General features: G+C 36.5%; 6 protein-coding genes across 8 annotated transcripts; 1 reads left to right on the top strand and 5 right to left on the bottom strand.

Annotated features, from left to right (window-relative positions):
* Nucleotides 1-523: 523 nt before the first annotated feature.
* Nucleotides 524-1520, bottom strand: LOC149709317 (uncharacterized). Its single transcript, XM_089864669.1, has 2 exons — nucleotides 1444-1520; nucleotides 524-1152 (listed from the first exon to the last, which is right to left on the bottom strand). Exon 2 carries the CDS (start codon nucleotides 1140-1142, stop codon nucleotides 810-812), a length of 333 nt encoding a protein of 110 aa, XP_089720795.1. The 5' UTR covers nucleotides 1143-1152; nucleotides 1444-1520; the 3' UTR covers nucleotides 524-809.
* A 659-nt stretch (nucleotides 1521-2179) lies between these two features.
* On the bottom strand, nucleotides 2180-3189 carry LOC149709316 (uncharacterized). Its single transcript, XM_089864667.1, has 2 exons — nucleotides 3066-3189; nucleotides 2180-2788 (listed from the first exon to the last, which is right to left on the bottom strand). The coding sequence occupies exon 2, from the start codon at nucleotides 2776-2778 to the stop codon at nucleotides 2266-2268; it is 513 nt and encodes a 170-aa protein (XP_089720793.1). The 5' UTR covers nucleotides 2779-2788; nucleotides 3066-3189; the 3' UTR covers nucleotides 2180-2265.
* A 969-nt stretch (nucleotides 3190-4158) lies between these two features.
* LOC149709315 (uncharacterized) lies at nucleotides 4159-5251 on the bottom strand. Its single transcript, XM_089864664.1, has 2 exons — nucleotides 5093-5251; nucleotides 4159-4776 (listed from the first exon to the last, which is right to left on the bottom strand). Exon 2 carries the CDS (start codon nucleotides 4764-4766, stop codon nucleotides 4254-4256), a length of 513 nt encoding a protein of 170 aa, XP_089720790.1. The 5' UTR covers nucleotides 4767-4776; nucleotides 5093-5251; the 3' UTR covers nucleotides 4159-4253.
* Nucleotides 5252-5339: 88 nt separating this feature from the next.
* On the top strand, nucleotides 5340-8889 carry LOC149709314 (uncharacterized). 2 transcript variants are annotated; one of them, XM_089864665.1, is made up of 3 exons: nucleotides 6796-7090; nucleotides 7174-7217; nucleotides 8207-8889. In XM_089864665.1, exon 3 carries the CDS (start codon nucleotides 8220-8222, stop codon nucleotides 8730-8732), a length of 513 nt encoding a protein of 170 aa, XP_089720791.1. In that variant the 5' UTR covers nucleotides 6796-7090; nucleotides 7174-7217; nucleotides 8207-8219; the 3' UTR covers nucleotides 8733-8889. The 2 variants fall into 2 exon arrangements, with proteins under 2 accessions (XP_089720792.1, XP_089720791.1); XM_089864666.1 differs by lacking the exons at nucleotides 6796-7090; nucleotides 7174-7217 and adding an exon at nucleotides 5340-5636.
* On the bottom strand, nucleotides 8725-15289 carry LOC149709313 (nose resistant to fluoxetine protein 6-like). 2 transcript variants are annotated; one of them, XM_089864662.1, is made up of 15 exons: nucleotides 14789-15289; nucleotides 13816-14033; nucleotides 13644-13758; nucleotides 13458-13551; nucleotides 12700-12788; nucleotides 12448-12627; nucleotides 12173-12266; nucleotides 11535-11630; nucleotides 11236-11401; nucleotides 10895-10974; nucleotides 10706-10828; nucleotides 10521-10641; nucleotides 10116-10302; nucleotides 9678-9820; nucleotides 8725-9241 (listed from the first exon to the last, which is right to left on the bottom strand). In XM_089864662.1, exons 1-15 carry the CDS (start codon nucleotides 15066-15068, stop codon nucleotides 9125-9127), a joined length of 2103 nt encoding a protein of 700 aa, XP_089720788.1. In that variant the 5' UTR covers nucleotides 15069-15289; the 3' UTR covers nucleotides 8725-9124. The 2 variants fall into 2 exon arrangements, with proteins under 2 accessions (XP_089720788.1, XP_089720789.1); XM_089864663.1 differs by lacking the exon at nucleotides 14789-15289 and adding an exon at nucleotides 14625-14735.
* Nucleotides 15290-17106: 1817 nt separating this feature from the next.
* On the bottom strand, nucleotides 17107-19177 carry LOC149709312 (uncharacterized). The gene is made up of 3 exons (XM_089864661.1): nucleotides 19160-19177; nucleotides 18077-19080; nucleotides 17107-17554 (listed from the first exon to the last, which is right to left on the bottom strand). Exons 1-2 carry the CDS (start codon nucleotides 19160-19162, stop codon nucleotides 18634-18636), a joined length of 450 nt encoding a protein of 149 aa, XP_089720787.1. The 5' UTR covers nucleotides 19163-19177; the 3' UTR covers nucleotides 17107-17554; nucleotides 18077-18633.
* Nucleotides 19178-19546: the final 369 nt, after the last annotated feature.

Genomic DNA, 19546 nt, shown 5'->3' with positions numbered 1-19546 from the left:
GATGAAACTAATGCATGATTGGTAACTCGTTAGACTTTAGGACGAGTTGATACTCGAACATTGTGATAAAATCAATATCAGATGGTATTTGTAAGTATGCTACGAAAGATGATGAAAGTCAATAATTTCTTTAGGAAGCACATGATACTTTTTATCTCTGTCTCGTTTCGAAAGGTGCACTTTAATAGAAGATGAGTAGCTCATTCGGAACCTTTTCCTGGGAGAAATTTACTTTTCTAATGTTCCCCTTACGCTTCTGTGCACAGTGTTTCTGAAATATCTATCAAACATTAAGAGGGAGGGGTTCTTTGGAATCAAAAATGACCCATGAGATTTTGCCACAAGAGACACCGTTTTCATGTTGAAATAACCCTGAAATTAGAAACTATAGCCTCCAAAGTCCTAACGCGCTTCAAGATGGTTCTAATTAACGCATAAAACGGTATATCGTAATTCATGACACTTTATAATCACGATTATTTCCTCTTCATCACCCCAATAATGGTAGATTAAATTAGGGCAATTTATTAAAGAAAACATTCGAATCTCGGTAGTGAAGGTTTTACAATACAACTTTCATTTACTTTTTCATCAGAACCATAGTTACAATAAGCTGAATAATGATATGGTTTGGAACAAATTATTTGTTAATCTCATCTCGAGTCAATTTCCCGTCTTTATTGGTGTCAATTTCTTCGAACTCCAACCTCGTTTTCTCAACATCTTCTTTGGGAACGTTGTGGCGTTTGAATTTAAAATCCTGAACTTCGACAAATTCCAAAATGCCGTCCTTATTTTTGTCGTGTTTTTCAAAAATCTCGTCTAAATGCTTTGTGAACTTTTGTTTGCTCATCTTGGGCAGCCCGTGTGGCGTTTGAAACTCCGGGGACTGGTTGTACGTCTCGTCGTTGACGGCCGCAATTCGAGCAAGAACCTTGTCGACAACTTCCGTCGCAATTGCATCCGAATACATTGCATGAACCGTAACCACAGTAAGGAGTTGGGTCGGTGCAATCGCTGCATTTGCCTCCAACAATGCTTGTAGAAGGGTAGGAGCAAGTTGGGACACAGCATTCGCTCTCCACCACGTCTTGTTTCAACACGAATATCAGAAACGCCAGCAAGAGGAAGTACTTCGACATCTTACAACCGCTGGAAAGGAACAATTATATCCGTAGTAAAATTTAACATAGTTGTTTCTAAACTGCTATAAAACTCTTCTTAAGAATTTCGCGAAAATTTCGTTTATATTTAAGTAATAATTAGAAAGTTAGTAAACCAAATGGTTGCAATAAATTAATATTGTAGAAAACTAGCGAACCAAACTGAGAATGAGTGGGGTCATCGCAGAAATGTCTGTTTGCTATAGTTCAATTTGATAAACCTCACAGACTAGAAAAATGACAGAACAACATTTTGGGCTAGCTCAAAACAATTTCTTACATATGGAGATGAAGTTGATCTAGCAGTCGAATGTCTTATACAGTTTCTCTCTTAAAGGCCCGGCCTTTTATATTGAAAATTTTGGGTACTTATCAGATTAATACGCTTGAGATCACTCTTCAAAAGCCACGTGGTAACTCGTTAGACTTTAGGACGAGTTGATACTTGAACATTGTGATATAAATCAATATCAGATGGTTTTTGCAAGTATACTTCGAAAGATGATGAATCTCAAGGATTTCTTAAGGAAACACATCATACTTTTTATCTCTTTCTCGTTTTGAAACGTGTACTTTAAAAGAAGATGAACAGTTCATTTGGAAACTTTTCTTGGAAGAATTTTACTTTTCTAATGTTAACTGTTTCTTTTTTATATCTTGGTTTAAACCAAGGTAACTTTATAATAGTGCACATTCGACGCGAAGCTTTCCCTTTACAGATTTTTTCAGAATATGTATCAAATAATTAGGAGGTGTTCTTTGGGTGATTTGGAATCGAAAATGCCTATAACATTTTTGCCACAATAACCCTGAAACTAGAAACTATAGCCTCCAAAGTCCAAATCCGCAGTAAGTTGGTTATAATTAACGCATAAAACGGTATATTGTAACGCGAGAGTTTCAAAAAATAAAAATAAATTAAGTCTATCATAGATAAGATCAGTATTATTTCCTCCTTGTCTCCCCAAAGAATGGTGGATTCAATAATATCAGAAAAAATGTTTTAATCTCGGTGGTGAAGGCTTTACAAAGCAACTTTATTTACACTTTCATAAGAACAATAGTTAAAATAAGCTGAAGCATTATATGGTTTGAAACAAAGCTATTTGTTAATCTCATCTCGAGTCAATTTCCCGTCTTTATCGGTGTCAATTTGTGAGAACTCCAACCTCGTTTTTTCAACGTCTTCTTTGGGAACGCTGTGGTGTTTGAATGTAAAATCCTGAACCTCGACAAGTTCCAAAATGCCGTCCTTATTTATATCGTGGCTTTCAAAAATCTCGTCTAAATGCTTTTCGGACTCAATTTTAGTTTGCTCATCTTGGGCAGCCCGTGTTGCGTTTGAAATTTCAGTGACTGGTTCTACGCCTCGTCGTCTACGGCCGCAATTGTCGCAACCAGGGTTTTTTCGACAACCTCCGTCGCAATTGCATCCAAATATATTGCATGGGCCGTAACCACAGTATGGAGTTGGATCAGTGCAATCGTTGCATTTGCCTCCCTTAAAACCATATAGAGTGGGAATGGAACAGCCTGCTGGACAGCATTCGCTCTCCACAACATCTTGTTTCAACATGAATATCAGAAACGCCATCAAGAGGAAATATTTCGACATCTTGCAACCGCTGGAAACGAACTTGACAATTTAATCCATAGTATAATTTAACAAGGTGATTCCTAAGGTGCTACAGAACTCTACTTAAGCATTTAGCAAAAATTGGATTTATATTTAAATAATAGTTAGAAAATCAAATGATTCCAAATACATTGAGTATAAAACTTTCAATATTGTAGAAAACTAGCGAACCAAACTTATCAATTAGGTAAACATGGGAGACTAGAAAATCTAAGAGAGAAGGAATAATCTATGTCAGTTCAAAGAAAATAGTTAATTTTACTTACTTATAGAGATGAAGTTGACTTAGTAGTCGAATTGCTTATATCCTTTCTCTCAGAAAAACACGGCGTTTTATACAAAATTTGAGGGAATTCAATATCTCCTCAGATTATAATTCTTGAGATTACACTTGAAAAGCCCCGTGGTAACCCATTAGAGTTTAGAATGCGTTGATAATTGAACAGGATGATAAAAACGGTTGAAGACGTTTTATAAGTACTGTGAAAGATGCTCAAACTCTAGCATTTTGTATGGAAACCCATGACACTTTTTATCTCCTGATCATTTTGAAAAAGTGCCCTCTAACAGCAGATGAGTAATTCAGTTGGAATTCTTCCCGTGTAGAACTTTTTAGTTTTTGATATCTTGCTTTATACAAAGGCGTTTTATGATAGCGCGTACAGACCCTTTCAAGGTAACAAAAAGGGAAAGACACGGGGGTAAAACTTCATGTTCCATCTGGTTTCTTGGCGCCTGCGCTGTAGTCATTTTGTATCTTGAGAATGCGCTGAGACGGCAATGTATCAACCCCTTGAGTGTTCCAATACTGAGGGTTCCATACCCAAATTATTTACGTCGAAAAAGTCTATTAGACGCAATGAGTTACGTTAAAAAATATACCTTCAGAAATTACAGTTGCGACTTAGAGTCGAAAATGCTCTATGAAATTTTTTAATAAGGGACACATTTCATAATTAAGATAAGGGTATTTCACGAATGACCCCTTAAATTCAATTAGCATTGTCATTCAGTTTCTTAATTTATTTAATACGTCATCCGTTAACCACTCCATTCCGACTTGAAAAGGGTGTCCCTTGTGGAAGAACGTCATAGAACATAACATCCCCTCCCTTAATTTCTGAAAGACCTTAAGACCAGTCCATCCCAGTTGATATAACCCTGAAAACTAGAAACTACCCTTCAAACCCGCTTTAACTTGGTCCCAATAAATGCATAAAAAGGTATATTGCAATTCGCGAGTTTCACAAAACAAAAAGAAATTAAGTTTATTATAATAAAGACAGTATTATTTCCTCTTTATCTCCCAAAGAACGGTAGATTGGAGGAGTGCAAAATTTTAGAGAAAAAGTAGTAATCTCGAGTGGGAAAGGTTTTACAAACCAATTTTTTATTATACTTTCTTAGGAACCATAGTTACAATATAATGAAGAATTCTATGGTTTGGAACAAAGCTATTTGTTAATCTCCTCACGAGTCAATTTCCCGTCTTTATTGGTGTCAATTTGTGAGAACTCCAACCTCGTTTTTTCAACATCATCTTTGGGAATGTTGTGGCGTTTGAATGTAAAATCTTGAACCTCGACAAGTTCCAAAATGCCGTCCTTATTTTTGTCGTGGCTTTCAAAAATCTTGTCTAAGTGCTTTTCGGTGTCAATTTTAGTTTTCTCATCTTGGGCAGCTCGTGTGGCGTTTGAAATCTCAGTGACTGGTTCAACGTTTCGGCGTCTACGGCCGCAATTTTCGCAACCAGGGTTTTTTCGACAACCTCCGTCGCAATTGCATCCAAATATATTGCATGGGCCGTAACCACAGTATGGAGTTGGAGCAGTGCAATCGTTGCATTTGCCTCCCACAGCACCAATACCAACGGGAAACATGCATCCTGGCTGACAGCATTCGCTCTTCACCACATCGTGTTTCAATACGAATATCAGAAACGCCAGAAAGAGGAAATACTTCGACATCTTACAACCGCTGGAAATGAAGAAATTATATCCAAAATTTAACATGGCGATTTCTAAGATGCTATAGAACTCTTCTTAAGCATTTCGCAAAAACTAGATTTTTATTTAAGTTTTGCTTAGAAAATTAGAAAACCAAATTTTCCAAATAAATTAAGTATACAGCTTTTAATATTGTAGAAAACTAGCAAACTAAACTGAGAATGAGTGGACTTATCATAGAAAGGCCTGTTTCTTATAGTTCAATTTGGTAAACCTAACGGACTAGAAAATTTAAGACAGACGGAACATTTTAGGCTAGTTCAAAGAAAATTGTTAATTTTACTTACATATGGAGATGAAGTTGACTTACTAGTAAAATCGCTTATACCCTTTCTCTCGTAAAAGCTCTGCCTTTTATACCAAATTATCGGTAGTTCAACCTCCTCGGACTAACATACTTGAGATTACACTTGAAAAGGTCCGTTATAGTTTAGAACGTGTTGATAAAAAGAGTCGATAAAAACAGTTTGAAAATATTTTTGCAAGTACTTCGAAAGATACTAAAACTCTAGCATTTTTTAAGGGAAAAACATGATACTTATTTAGGGCTGTACGAATCTTCTATTCAAAATCCGAATAGAGTACTCGTTTAAAAAAAAAACTAATTCGAGTAACAGTACTCAAAATTCTATTACTCGGTTTCAGCATTCGAAGGCTTATTCATTTTTCAGAATACCCTATATAGCAGTTCTAGTTTTTCATATCGAGTGCTCGAAAATTTAATTACTCGGTTTCATCAGCCACTGTTTTTAAGTTAAAATTGGAGTATTTTACGAATAACCCCTAAAATTTACTTAGCATTGTATTCCAGTTCCTCAATTTATTTAAGGGGTATGTATACCGCTTAAATAAATAATCTGAAACTCTCAAATCCTTCATGAAAACGGTGTTACTTGTGGAAAAAATATCATATCACATTCTTAAATCGCCCAAATAACATCCCCCTTAATTTCTGATTGACTTTTCAAAAACACTGTATGGAACTCCCCTCAACCCTTGCCGAGATCATAACTTAAATTCTCCACCGCTGTAGAGTGTTTTTTTTTTTTTTTTTTTTTTTTCCACCTACAACACTAGTGCTTAGCCGTAAAGCTTTGTCCACATTGAGTTCGCGCTCGCGCGTTCGCGCCTTCGTCTATTCGCATCTTCGCAAAGATCACGAAAAACATTTGCACTTCTGTTCAGATACAAGCAAAAATTTTGCTTTTCCCATTCTGAGAGCCAATAAAAATTGAGCAATCATTGCGCCATCTGCCCTTCTCCATCGACGTTGTCCAAAGAGAAAAACGAAACTAATCGCCCCCTGCCTTCCTCTCGTCTGTGATTGGTGCTTTTCTCGCGAAGACGCGAAATTCTTGGCCTAGTCGCAAGAAATTTGTATCTTCGCGAGGTGAGGACGCAAAGTAGCGAAAACCCAATGTGGACAGTAGCGCGATCTTGCAAACAAGCAAAGCGAAGATGCGAACTCGCAAAATGTGTCAGTCTGGACAGGCCTTTAGGCTTTGAGCACCAGGAAGAATCGAGCGGGAGACCCTACGCGGCCCAGCACTGACGGGGGCCGCTAGGTCGTATGTGTATAAGCAGGGAAGGAAATGAGGTTTACTTGGGAGGTGACGGAAGGTGGAATTGGGGTAAGTCACCTCCGGCGGACACGGGACAGTCGGCACCTATAGGGCAGGATCGCCGACATGTGTCGTATTTCCTCAAACTCTGCCGCCCAGAAGCTTGGCTTACAGGAGTGCGCCACACTCCCGGCGCTGTAGAGTGTTTGAAAATCTGCCCTTTTTTTCGTGGATGAGTTTTGACGAATATTTTTCTACTCCCATATTATTGGAATTATTCAGCGCCAAAGGCGGAGGGTCAGCAAACTATTCCCCTAGAGACTGATTAACTTACGAAGGTTCACAGAATTATCGCCAGGTGGCTGAGAGCGCCTGACTGTGATTCTATGTACTTTCGTAAGTTCCCTAGGTCTCTATGGAATAGTTTTCAGACCCTCGGCTAGTGGCACTGAATAGGAATAAGGCCAATTTCTACGCAAGCGCTGTGGTTTCTAAACTAGAGTGTGTCGAAATCACAGCGTCGGTCCCTTATTGTATTATTACCTTGTGTCTGGTTAGTTAGTGTTATCTACAATTAAAACTCACCGGATGCGTGTATCCGTTTAGAAGATATCTTTACATTTTCAATGTGATTTTGGGAAGATTAAATTAATTTTATTCGTCGAAAATTGTAGTTGTTTTATTTAAGTAATTCTGAAATAATTCACCTCTAGGAATTTTTGGGTAAAATTAGAATTTCCTTTGGAGGATAGATTGGTTGTGTATAAAAGGTGCGGGATGAACGTAAATGTTTTGTTTTATGTTAGATCCATGGTTCGAAGACGTACTTCTTTGCCACAGACCAGAATAGGTTAGTAATTTTTAGTTCTAATTGCTATCATTATCAAAACCCAACGTATGAAGACCAAAATTAGAATTTGACTATCAAATTTACCTTCATTTACGGATTATGGCAGATTCTTGCGAATGCACGTTTAAACAGAAAATAAGCGTATGAATAGATTAAATTTTGATACGAAACATTTTTACGAATTTTATATTTCATAATTTATTTTGTTTGGAAGTTGGTTCTTTGTGCACATCACAATTCATAGCTGAATTTGACCTAAATGTATGGTTGATATTAGAAAACCAAGGGGAATGTTTTAGGAGTGGTTTGGTTGAAATAATTCCTACGCCATTGAGCCTGTAATACTCTAGACCCTTAACATTTATCTTGAACATTGCTTTAATCATAAGTTTATAAGATATGTTCCATAAGTGTGTCACTCGTTAATGAGAGCTTGTCATGAAGTGACGTAGGTGAAACGTCATAGATTCTCGTAAAGCGACGCCTAGTGAGGCGCTGTCAAAGGCTTAGTACAGACTAAAAAGGAGGATGGACTGCAAAACCGAGTGTAGTCAATTCTCACGTCGTTCTTGAACTAGCTCTCATTAAGCCTCTAACATTACGAAGTATGGGTAGTAACATACTTATGGAACATATCTTATAAACTTATGCTTTAATGTATTTGAAATTTGGAAAAATGTTAAAAGCATGCAGATATTAAATTGGGGTTGGTTCCAGGAGTATTTAGCGTTTTGCGTCAACAAGGACATGAAACCCTTTAGGTTTAAACTCCCTTAAAACACCCAGGCAAGCTTGTACAATAGAACTAAAGAAAACCTGTGTAACTCACTTGTCCAATGATGGTCTGCAATTGTGAGATACGCTAAGTTCTTTCAACGAATTTATTTACTCTAGTAGTGGTGATAATTCTTTCAGTGCGAAATATATACCAACTGTTTTTAATAGAACATTTCTTTCATGTCTTGTAAAAACATGCAATTATTTCACAGGTTCACCAGGAAAATGACGAAACAACTGTTACTTCTCGCGGTACTCATTTTCGTTTTAAAAAACGAAATTGCGGATGGCGTTTGTTGCACCGCTCCATGCCAACATTTGATCTACATTAATCAATACAAAAGAGCGGCCAAATGCAACGATTGCACTCGCACTACACCGCACTGCGGATACGGGAAATGCAATTTCTTCGGATGCAAATGCAAAGGAGGTTGTCGAACTGGCGTCGGTTGCGCAAATTGCCGCACTAAGCGAGATATCGAAAACGATCACAAAGTTTCCAACGCAACACGTGCCGCGCAAGTCGAACAACACGCTCAAGATTCCCAGAAGCATTTAGACAAGATTTTTGCCGAATTTGATAAAAATCAGAACGGAGTTTTGGAATTTTCCGAAGCTCAAGAATGGGGATTCAAACACCACGATATTTCCAAAAGAGATGTTCACAAAATCATGGCCGAGTTTTTAAAAATTGATTCCGATAATGACGGCAAATTGGCTCGACACGAGATTGACTAATAATTCGTGTAATTTTTAATAAATGACCAATTTTTTTAACATAGTTATATCCTAATTTTTTAAAATGTTTTTTTTTAGTTTGTAAAATTGAAATGCAAAAAAATAGTTTAAAATACTTTTTTGTATAAGTTTCACAAATAAAACAAATACGTACAGATCAGTATATTTTTTGTGATAAGCGTTTTAAACCAGAGTATATATAGACCGAGTAGCATCAATAGACCAAAAGTGACCTCAAAGTCTAATTTATTTGGGAAACGGAATTCTGAATGCGTCATGTAGCAAGATTGAATTAGACATAGATGCATTTAATGCAATTTTAAAAACACTTCCAATCCAAGAATATTACTCTATTGAAAATGCCAATGGAAAATGACATAGGGTATTGCATTTTATACAGAACGTTTCAAAAATATCTTCTGGAGTTTTCCAATTGGTCCATCGAATAGAACGTAGCAAGCAAATGCGAATATGTAGGAACTTACAACGACGCCAAAAAATATCAATGTCTAAAATGATTTAAAAAAAAAAATGTTTTTAAAATTAATATACAGTGTCTCTGGAAGGTCTAAGAAAAATAAAAGGGGATGTTGCTTGGGCGATTTGAGTCGAAAATGTTCTATAACCTTTTACCCTAACGGACACCATTTTCAAGTTATTCTTGGAGTGTTTTACATATGACCCCTTAAATTTTATGAACAAACTGGAAGCCAATGCTAATTTAAATCAGGGGTTATCCATAAAACAGTGAAATCATAACTCGAAACTATGTCATTTAGGACAAGATATCATGCAAAATTTTTGCGTAAAGAACACCTCAATTCATTTCTGACAGATTTTCAAAACTGGACATATTGGAAGGCATATTTTGGTCCACAACAGTGCCTAACTTTGAACTGTTATTTCTAATTGCTTTCATAAATGTAAAAAGTTAAAACATTTCACCATTAATGTGAAACTTCCATCAATAACACCGTGGAAATTTGACCAAAGAGCTACGACCAACATGAAATGAACTAGGTATGCCAGATACGTCAATCTACTCAAGGGAAGTAGTACTTTTGACGAAAGGATAGCGTTGATGAAACCTGAAATTATAATGAAGGTTATGTAGACATCAGGGAATTCTTCAATAGGCTCTGTTGTTAAGTCGTTCTTCAAAAGAATCTCTCTTTAAGAAACCATAACACCCATAAGTATGACTCTCAAACAAATACATGATTTTAAACAATGAGCCCCTGATAGGACAGAGTCAATATTTATAAACCCCAAATAAGATTATGGTTTCAGAGTTCACTCAAAACTCTACGGCAATGGAATTGTCATAATGATTCTTTCGATGATATTTGTGGTTGAACAATAAAAGCACTCAACCCAACTCACCTCCTTTACCAGTTGCACACATTAAGCTTGACCAGCCTAAACTAAGCGCCCAAGTGGTTCTGTGAAAGGAGCCATAAATAATGTTCGCTAACATCGAAATGGGTGCACCGTTACTCCACCAATAGATACCAAATAGCGAAGTGACACCACCAATTAAAGCGATACCCCAGCTGAATGTCGTCATCAACTGCAAAGATAAAATGTGTTTATTTTTTGTTCATTTCGAATCTCTGCAACTACAATTATAGGATTTTTGAATTTTATCATTATGCCCTTGACATTTTCTTCAGGGTCACGCTAACAATATTAATGTAACAGCCATCGAAGAAACAACTTGAGTACTGAACAGTGTGATGAATTGTTTTGCGCAACTTGAAATGTTAAGTAATAAAATGAAAAGCTTACATTGGATATTTTCAAGTCGTTGCTGGATTTTACAATAATATGTCCGGTTATCAAACCAACTGCGAAACAACTCAGATGCGTTGAAGGATAGAAATGAAAGAAGATGTTGTCGAAATAGGCACTACAAATTCGGAAATTAACTTAAAAATAATTTGCTAATTAGAGATTATTTCGAATTAATTTACGAGTTATCGAAGGCGGTAATAGACGTGAATGGTTGAACATCGTAGCTGTAGATTAGTCCAGCCGTTGTTAAAATACTTAGCAGTATGAGAAAAACACCGAAGATAATTCCAGCAGCCGGTTTTCTTAATAAAATAAAAATTACTACTATATAGAAAATACCAAAATTAAAGAAACTCGCGTAACCTTACTTGAAATATATAAATAAGAATATCATGGCCACAATGAAAAACTGAACGTCGCAAGCAATGTACCAGTAGTGAACCATCGGCTACAAGAAAAAAATTATTAGTTCTTAATAAAAAAAATTATAGGGTGTGTTCTTTGGGTCAGACTGAGTGAAAAGTGTCAAAGAACATGGTGTCTACGGAGGTACTGTCCCCAAGCAATGGCCCATAAAGCAATTAAATTTGCACATATGGAGAGTAAGACATATCAGCCTGCCCATCTATTTTAGACAATTTCAATAGCCTCCAATCTAAGACCGTTAATGATCCTTTATCTAGAAGTTTGCCTAAGATGGTAATGCTACCATTTTATCCAATGTTATAAGGTTATTGGTGAAAGTTATAACCCTCCACCAGTTGTTTTTTATGCCGGCAATGTAAACAGGAAAGAACTCGTTCCAGTACGGTCCTCTACTTAGCAGTGGAACGATCAGATGAATTCCTAACACAATCATCGCTGACGGCAAAAGTCTAAAAAAGAATATTATTTGCATTAGGAACCAGTGAATTTTTAAAGTTTCTGTATTAAAAAATGTGATGATAACTCCATCTATTGGGCTTTGAATATAGTCAGACCAATTTCATTTCATCACGTCTTAATTACCTTGCCATTCGCATAACGATTAACAAGAATGGATTGAACTTCTTGGTGCCATGCGTTTCAGAGTGTTTAATAGCGAGAGTAGTTACAAGAAGACCACTAAAAATTAAAAATATTATTAAGAACAATATGTCAAGATGGCATGACATGTCCCGTGTCTTTCTCTCATTGCTGGAATTCATAAGCTAATAGGAATTATTGCGCAACCATTTTCTCAACGTATCTAGGCGGGTTTTAAGGGAGGAGCTAGACTAATAATTATGTATGGTAATTTTTGCGTCACGAATAATTTATCTCGCTGCGTGTTGAACATAGCAACCGCTCCTGAACTCGCGTTGGTTCGTCATATGAATTCACGAAATTATTGCCCATACCATAAGCAGACGATCAAGCAATGAAATCACATTGAGAAAGAAGTCAGAAATATTATTCGTGACGAATAACACTCAAGCCACGCCCACAATACCCGAATAGTTACAAAGATTTGGCGGCACAATGATTCCTATGAACATAGGGACTTAGAAATATTTTCTGTCTATTGGTGTAGCAACATTTATCTCCGTTACTTTAAAGTATAATATCGTTTGTATCAATTGCAATGGCTTTTGAGAAAAAAAAGTTGAACTCATACTCATACTTACCTGACAAAGAAAAACGAATCAACCGAAAGAAACCCATTTATAATTATTTGGAAGAAGAACGACCTTGTTGCGACTTCGCATGCGACAAAATCACCTAAATGTTTCCAGAATAAATGACGCAACAATAATTAAGTAGTGTAACAATAATAAGAAAGTATGACACTCAATAAGGTCCTGTTTCTGAGTAAACCATGATTTTTTGGAATATTAAAGCAATATATGAAGTGTCATACTTATTCCTATTGTGTTTCATACGCTTATAATGTTAATCTTACGGATAACGTCGATGTTAAAGTGAACGAACAAATGACATAACATGACCCAAATCCCGGAGATAACTTTGATTCCTTGAAGAAAGTTCAGACTGTCGTCCGTTGAACTGTCCAAATCGAAAATGCTTCGAGTATTATTAAAGACGCAAAAGGATTCAATGATTTCCAGACGAAATAGTGAACCTGTGAGTATGATAATTGTTAAATGCAATATTAAAAGAAAGATGTATGTGCCCCTATTAAATTAATCCTTACTTTTGCTTGATTCATTTATTAATGGTTTTCTCCAAGAAATGTAAATAGTAGAGGCGACAATCAGTAGCAGAAATAAGCACAAAATTGAACTGAAAATGAAATAATAAACAGTTAAAGTATTCATATATTGTAGTGCACTTGTAAAATTTTTTAAGTATATACTGTATGTTTCTGATACGTTTGTGATAAATTAAAACACATTAAGCTACGGAAGTACGGGCCCCAAACATTTGCCGCTAAAACAAGGATATTGGCACATATGGGGAGTTAGATATATCAGCCTGCTCATCTTGTTTAGACAATTTCAATAGCTTCTGGTGTAAGAACGTTTAGGAGCCTTTATTTGGCAGAAGTGTGCCTAAGTTGGCAATGTAAAAGTAGTTCAAAGTGAAATAAAGTTAATGTTTCTTTTATTTGTGTCAAGTTAACATCGTTATTGTTCAAAATGTCCACTCTTGTTCTACTACACTTTGAACAACTTATACATTACCATTATAAGGACACTTCTACTTTTAAACGTACATTTCTGCAAGCTAAAGGATCTTTAACGTTCTTAGACTGGAGGCTATTGAAATTGTCCAAACAAGATGGGCAGGCTGTATGTCTTACTCCCCATGTGTGCCATTTTCCTTGTTTTTAGTGCCCGTAACTAAACGTTTTAGGTCCCATGATCTTCGAAACTTTTCACTCAGTCTGACTTTTAAGAACACACCCAATAATTTATGAAATACTTATCAGAAACACATAAGAATACTCACAGAACAAGTATTTGAACTTTGTCTAACGTTTTTAACTGTGATTTGTTGGTTTCGCATCTTTCAACGACCGGTTTTATTGGTATATCCTTTAAAACTAGAAAGCGCGAAATATTATTGTGAAATTTGACGATGCAACCAATATAATTTTATCTGTGTATTTAAATATTTTTGTATCGAAGAACTTACAGAATTTTGCGATTGAACCAATATCTTCTTTGGTGCACAGTGAAGGAACGCATATCCCTAGAGTTGGGGCTGTGCTGTATAATAATCTAGCGTAAACTTTCCAGTGCTCGAATACCTTTGTGAAATGTTATTTTTTATTTATTTTTATTTTAAGAATTAGGGTTAATCTTACCTCTGTCCCAAAAGTGTGATTTTCAAATGGCAAAATATTTCCAAGTGGAAGTGCTTTTGCTTTCTTTGGAAGGGGTAAAATGAATTTCAGCAAGCAATATTTTCCTTCAATGTCCGCTTTGTCGGGTGCAAAAATGCGAAGGCATTGCTCGTACGAGCCCAATTCGCTCGTTGAAAACGAAAGAATGCCGGATGGAAGCTTTCCCGTTGCGTCTAACACTAAAATGCAAAATTGGAATTCATTATTTGTGTTATTTAAATTTAGTTACCACAAATTACAATTATCTATTAATATATAATCCTAAATGGACAATACTGGGAAAGCCCGTGAAAAAATTACTTATTCCAGGTTAAAAACGACCGGTATTAGGCCAAACATGTACACATGTGACATGTTCCTTTTGAATCAACGGTAAATGGGCATTTTCAGGAATACATAGATTTCTTCTACTAATATCTGGTTCAAGGTGAGGGGGGGTTTTAAGCTTTGTTAAACCACCTGCTCCTCCTTCCTCTCGTCTCATTGGTTATTCTTGTATTTAGGACATCCAAGGTCTACTTGTTCAGAAGACGCAGAAATAATTTTTCTACATTCTGGTTCGTCGAGGGTAAGTCGATAGCCAGGTCAATGTCACGTGGTTTCTAAGCTCATATAAATTATGCATGACGTCAAACGTAACGGTTTCTACACCTCCTCACCTTTAGTTCAAGCAGAAAGGCTTTTTAAAGATTCGAAGTCGAAGAAATCTATGTATTCCTCATTTGAAATTGAAATGGCTATTGCAAATTGTAATTCGGAACACTACGCACCATACATCGAAATGTACTGATACAGAACTGATATATCTTAACAAAAATAAGTCTTGGGACTTGAAATCAGTGCTTGAAAAGTTCGTGCATGGAGAATGTGACTCTCATGTTCAGATCATCATACTGTATTACTCATTAAATATTTTAATAAAAATTAATCCTACTTTCGTATACCCATAATCGATATTCCCTCATTCCTCTAACCATTTCTGATAAGGTCTCTGAACAAATTTTAGAAATGGTAACGTTGTTGGATTTAATATCGTTCAAAGTTGATTCGAAGTCATCGGCCAAACTTTTACCGAAACCCTTGAAAACATCTTCGAGTAAATTCCACTTTTGCAGGACCAATTTAGGCTCGTAAATCGTGTGCGGCACGTTGCTTAAGTAATGCGCGTCGACAATACATATTAACATGAACTTAAACACTAAAATATTTAACATGGTCTTCTCACAAAAAGAACACGGACAATTCTGACAATTAGCAAACCCCGAATGTTTTAATCTAAAGATGAGCCTTTTTCGAGATCCGATGTACTCAGTCCGAAATAGATTAGGAATTTTCACTTTGTACTAAGTTTTGTGCGGGATATAGGCCTAACACCATAATCTTTACACGGTGAACGAGTTTCTACGAGAGGCCAACTGCCCTTGAAAGATCGTGACTGCAATATATATTAATTCTCGAGGCGGAGAAGCCGAAGTTCGAGCCCTTTGGGGAGGGGGGTCATCGATCTTTTTAGTATATTAATAAAAACAAATGTAAAGATAACTGATTATCAAATTGATACGAAACCGTAAGTAACGTAAAGACAATAAGTATGATATGAGAGACAAGTTATGACTAGTGTTTTAAGGATGAATTTTTGCTTAAATTAGCATTGTCTTACCTACAATCAAAAGTGGATAAGTGGAAAAGTATGAAAATGGCCAAAAGTCGCGAACCATCAGAGTTTCGCCGTAGTTGACCGTTTTATTGGCGCAGCTATACTGGGCCTGTTCACTCCCTTAAATAGGCCTTGTGTTAATTCGCGTTTACGTTGTTACCGTCGTCTGCTATTGTGTATGCTAGAACTTCCTCGATTTGTGTTTGTAGTCAGAACAGAGTAGCTGATAAGGTATTTGAAGGTATAATATGGATTTAAGTAAGGTTATCGAAGCAATAGAAGAGCAAATAAAACTAGATACGTTTAAAACAAATCTCGGTAATTTAGCTATAACGCGAGCAGCTTGCGTCGTGATGCGCGTGATGGAGTGGGCTATGGTTAAACCAAGGAGCATAAATGTCTGAACTACTTTCAATCGCGAGTTTGCAAGTCCATCAGTAAACTGAATAGTTATTGGCGAAATTTTGATGTCCGAGTTTTTTAACACAGCCTCTATGGCCATTGTCATACTTTCCCACTCATCCACATTTGCTACAATTAAGGGATCATCTGTGAAACACTGCAATCGTAACTTGTAAACGGTGCGCCTTTGTGCAAAATGTGATCGAAATTCATTCCTACTATACCCTTTATAGAATGTCCTTTATTTTAATAGGGACGTATTTCTGAGAAAAACCATAAGTTGGTCTCTTTGTAATGCTAGAGACCTACAGCTCGACCTACTTCGAGAACGACAAGCAAGAATTGAAGTCCTACACTCGAGTTTGCAGTCCTATTTAGTCTGTACTAAGTCTTTGACAACGCCTCATCAGGTGTCGCTATATGACAATCTATGACGTTTCACCTACGTCACTTCATGACAAGCTCTCAGTAACCAGTGACAAACTTATGGAACAAATATCTTATGAACTTATGCATATAGCTAATAGGAATCATTGCGCTCTCATATCTCCCATGTTAATTTTTATGTGGGTTTTGTGGCCAGAGCTTAAGTACTATCCTTTCTTAACGCCCCATAATGCTGATTTCTTTCTTAATTAGATTTCATTCTTTGATAACAATGCAAAATCCTGATCGCTCACATGGTGCAGAGAGATTCATAAGGATTAGGCTTGCTCATCCCAAAAAATCCACTTACATACGTTGGGAAAATGGCTACACAATGATTTCAATTAACTATCCTGGTATCTATAACGCACGAACCAACTTTCTGTAAGAAGTGTCACACTTATTGTGATTGTGTTACTTATGATAAAAGCGTAAAAAATAACAATATAACGGATATCACTCCCAAGAGAAGGGGTTAATAAGGTTTTAGACTCTTTTGGAATGGGTCTCCCTTCATATTTTGAAATGGTCTTTGGTAGGCCTAACTCTGATAGTTTAGAACTTGTTGATAAGAAGAAACAGGATGACAAAGACAATTGAAAAAAGATAAATTGTAATTTCCTGACTTAACGGTATATTGTAATTATTGACGCTTTTTACAATTAACAAGGTAAACTAAGAAACCTAATGTTAACTCCTGCTATAAAGAAAGAAGAATAAAGTCACACGTTTTATTAAGTCACATAGTTAATACAAAAGCGTTAATCTGTGGTTCAGAAACTTTTATTCACTTGTTTATGAGAACCATTGTTACATTAAACTGAATTATTCCTTCATATTGTACATATTTGAAACATTTTATTCGTCAATTTCGTCTCAAGACAATTTCCCGTCGTTGTTGGTGTCCATTTGGGTAAACTCCTGCTTCGTTTTTTCATCGTCTTTGGTAACGTTGTGACGTGTGAATCGAAAATTGATGGTTTCAAGAAACGAAAATAGACCGTCCTTGTCTTCATCAAACATTTGAAAAATTTCGTCTAAATTCTTCTGGCTGTCGATTTTTGTTTGTTCAGCTTGCGCGGCCCGAATGGCGTCCGAAACTTCAGAGAGAGGTTCAACGACTCGTCGTCTAGGTTTGCAACCGCAATTGAATTCAACATACTCCGTCACAATTGCATCCAAATGCATTTCATGGGCCGAAACCACAGTATTTAGCTGAAAAGGTACAATCGTTGCATTTCATTATAGGAGGGAACATTCCGATAACGGGGCAACTTGGGTGATAGTAAACGCTTTCTACAAAATCTTGCTTCAACATGAAGATCAAAAACACCAGCAAGAGGAAATAGTTGGACATTTTTAAAACAGCTGGAAACCAATTAATCAATTATATGCATGGAATAATTTAACATAGTGATTTCTTACAGGTTTCAAAAGACGTTAGTTACTCATGCTATGGAACTCTTTGTGTTCGTAATAAATTATATGATCCACCGTACTCAGATTTTTATCTGGCTTTAAATACTATAGAAAACTATATTGAGAGTGATTGGATTTTAGCATAGAAATATCGGGGGTTTCTACGTAAATATAAGGTCTTTTTTAAAGTTGATTGTACCATTCGTGATATTAAAACTTCCTTCTCTAATAATTATAATCATAAAGTAAAGAGCTAATTGTAAAGATTAAGTTTGGAAGTTACATTTTAGGGTATTTAAAAGAAATTAGTTAACTTACATACGGAGCCGGTGTTGAGCTGATATCTGAAATGGAAGGAGCCTTTCTTCCTTCAAACACAGACTTTTATTCGAAATTTGGGATGCTCTTTAAATATTAAATTATTTTCAAGTGCCTTTCAATTGTTCTTCATTCGCATTAAACTTTGAAATGGCCTGTGGTAATTCCGACAGTTAAGAAATAGTAGATAAGCAGACACAGAACGATAAAGGCACTTGAAAACCCGTCTTATAATTTAATTTGTCCAATTAAGACTCAAAACGGAATATTGTAGTTCGTAAAAATACCAGGTAAATTGCATTGCACTTCCGAAAATGGCACTAGGTTTCGCCACCAACAATTTAGCCACCGCAGTAGCAGCGGCCCTATTGGTGAAAGAGGAAATAAGCTAAGATAAATATCATTGCCTCCACATATTGACAAAACAATCCTCCTTGTGTTGGTAAAAGTCGGTAATCACATTGATAAAGGTTTAAGAAAGATAATTTTATTTTCACAAATCAATCGCTATTACATTTGACTGAAATATTCCATAGCTTTAACGAAATTTTAACCCCTTATTTGTTAATTTCGTGGCGGGCCAGTTTTCCATCTTTGTCGGTGTCAATTTTGGCAACCTCAAGCCTCATTTTTCCATGATCTTCTTTGGAAATGTTGCGACGTTCGAATCCCCAATCTTGTACTTCGGAAAACTCCAAAACGCCGTTCTTATTTTTATCGTAGTTTTCGAAAATATCGTCTAAATGCTTCTCTGTGTTAATTTTGACTTGCTGGGCATGTGCGGCACGAGTGGCGTCCGAAACTTCAGCGACCGGTTCAACGTCACGTCGTCTACGCAAGCAATTACAAGAGCCTTGTCGACAACCTCCATCGCAGTTGCATCCAAATATATTACACGAGCCATAAGCGCAGTAAGGAGTTGGGTCGGTACAATGGGAAGCCCTCAGATGAGCGGTTCCCGTATGAGCGGATTCCATAATAGCGGTCCTCATATCAGCAGTTCCCTAAATAGCGGTTTCCCGAAATGGCAGTTTACCCGTTACAACAGTTACCGATACAGCGGTTCTCGTAAACGCGGCGTACCATTACAGCGGTTCTTGTAAACGCGGCGTACCATTACAGCAGTTCTCAAAAGAGCAGAAAAACAGGAATGCGAAAAACGACTGTTGTTTGTTATGAAGTACGCTGTGTAAAATGAACTTAAATAGAACTAGGCCAGATATGGTTTGCTTCAAGTTGATTATTTGAACCCCCAATAGTGTTAGGTTAGGTTAGGTTAGGTTATGTTAGGTTTGGTTAGGTTAGGTTAGGTTAGGTTAGGTTTGGTTTGGATTGGTTTGGTTTGGTTAGGTTAGGTTAGGTTAGGTTAGGTTTGGTTAGGTTTGGTTTGGTTAGGTTTGGTTAGGTTAGGTTAGGTTAGGTTTGGTTTGGTGTGGTTTGGTAAGGTTTGGTTAGGTTAGGTTAGGTTAG

Source organism: Phalangium opilio, unplaced genomic scaffold (genome assembly GCF_054372755.1).
Source record: "Phalangium opilio isolate 3A_F unplaced genomic scaffold, DU_Popi_V2 ptg000013l_1, whole genome shotgun sequence".
Lineage (NCBI taxonomy): Eukaryota > Metazoa > Arthropoda > Arachnida > Opiliones > Phalangiidae > Phalangium > Phalangium opilio.
This window is presented reverse-complemented; position numbering and strand designations above follow the sequence as displayed.

Coding starts and splice junctions, on each gene's coding strand:
- LOC149709317 (XM_089864669.1), bottom strand. CDS start 1,142: ATGTCGAAGTACTTCCTCTTGCTGGCGTTTCTGATATTCGTGTTGAAA.
- LOC149709313 (XM_089864662.1), bottom strand. CDS start 15,068: ATGTTAAATATTTTAGTGTTTAAGTTCATGTTAATATGTATTGTCGAC. Junction 11,631..12,172: donor GATTCGTTTTTCTTTGTCAG/GTAAGTATGAGT, acceptor TTTAATTTTTAG/TGGTCTTCTTGTAACTACTC. Junction 10,642..10,705: donor ATTACCGCCTTCGATAACTC/GTAAATTAATTC, acceptor CCGAATTTGTAG/TGCCTATTTCGACAACATCT.
- LOC149709314 (XM_089864666.1), top strand. CDS start 8,220: ATGACGAAACAACTGTTACTTCTCGCGGTACTCATTTTCGTTTTAAAA.
- LOC149709315 (XM_089864664.1), bottom strand. CDS start 4,766: ATGTCGAAGTATTTCCTCTTTCTGGCGTTTCTGATATTCGTATTGAAA.
- LOC149709316 (XM_089864667.1), bottom strand. CDS start 2,778: ATGTCGAAATATTTCCTCTTGATGGCGTTTCTGATATTCATGTTGAAA.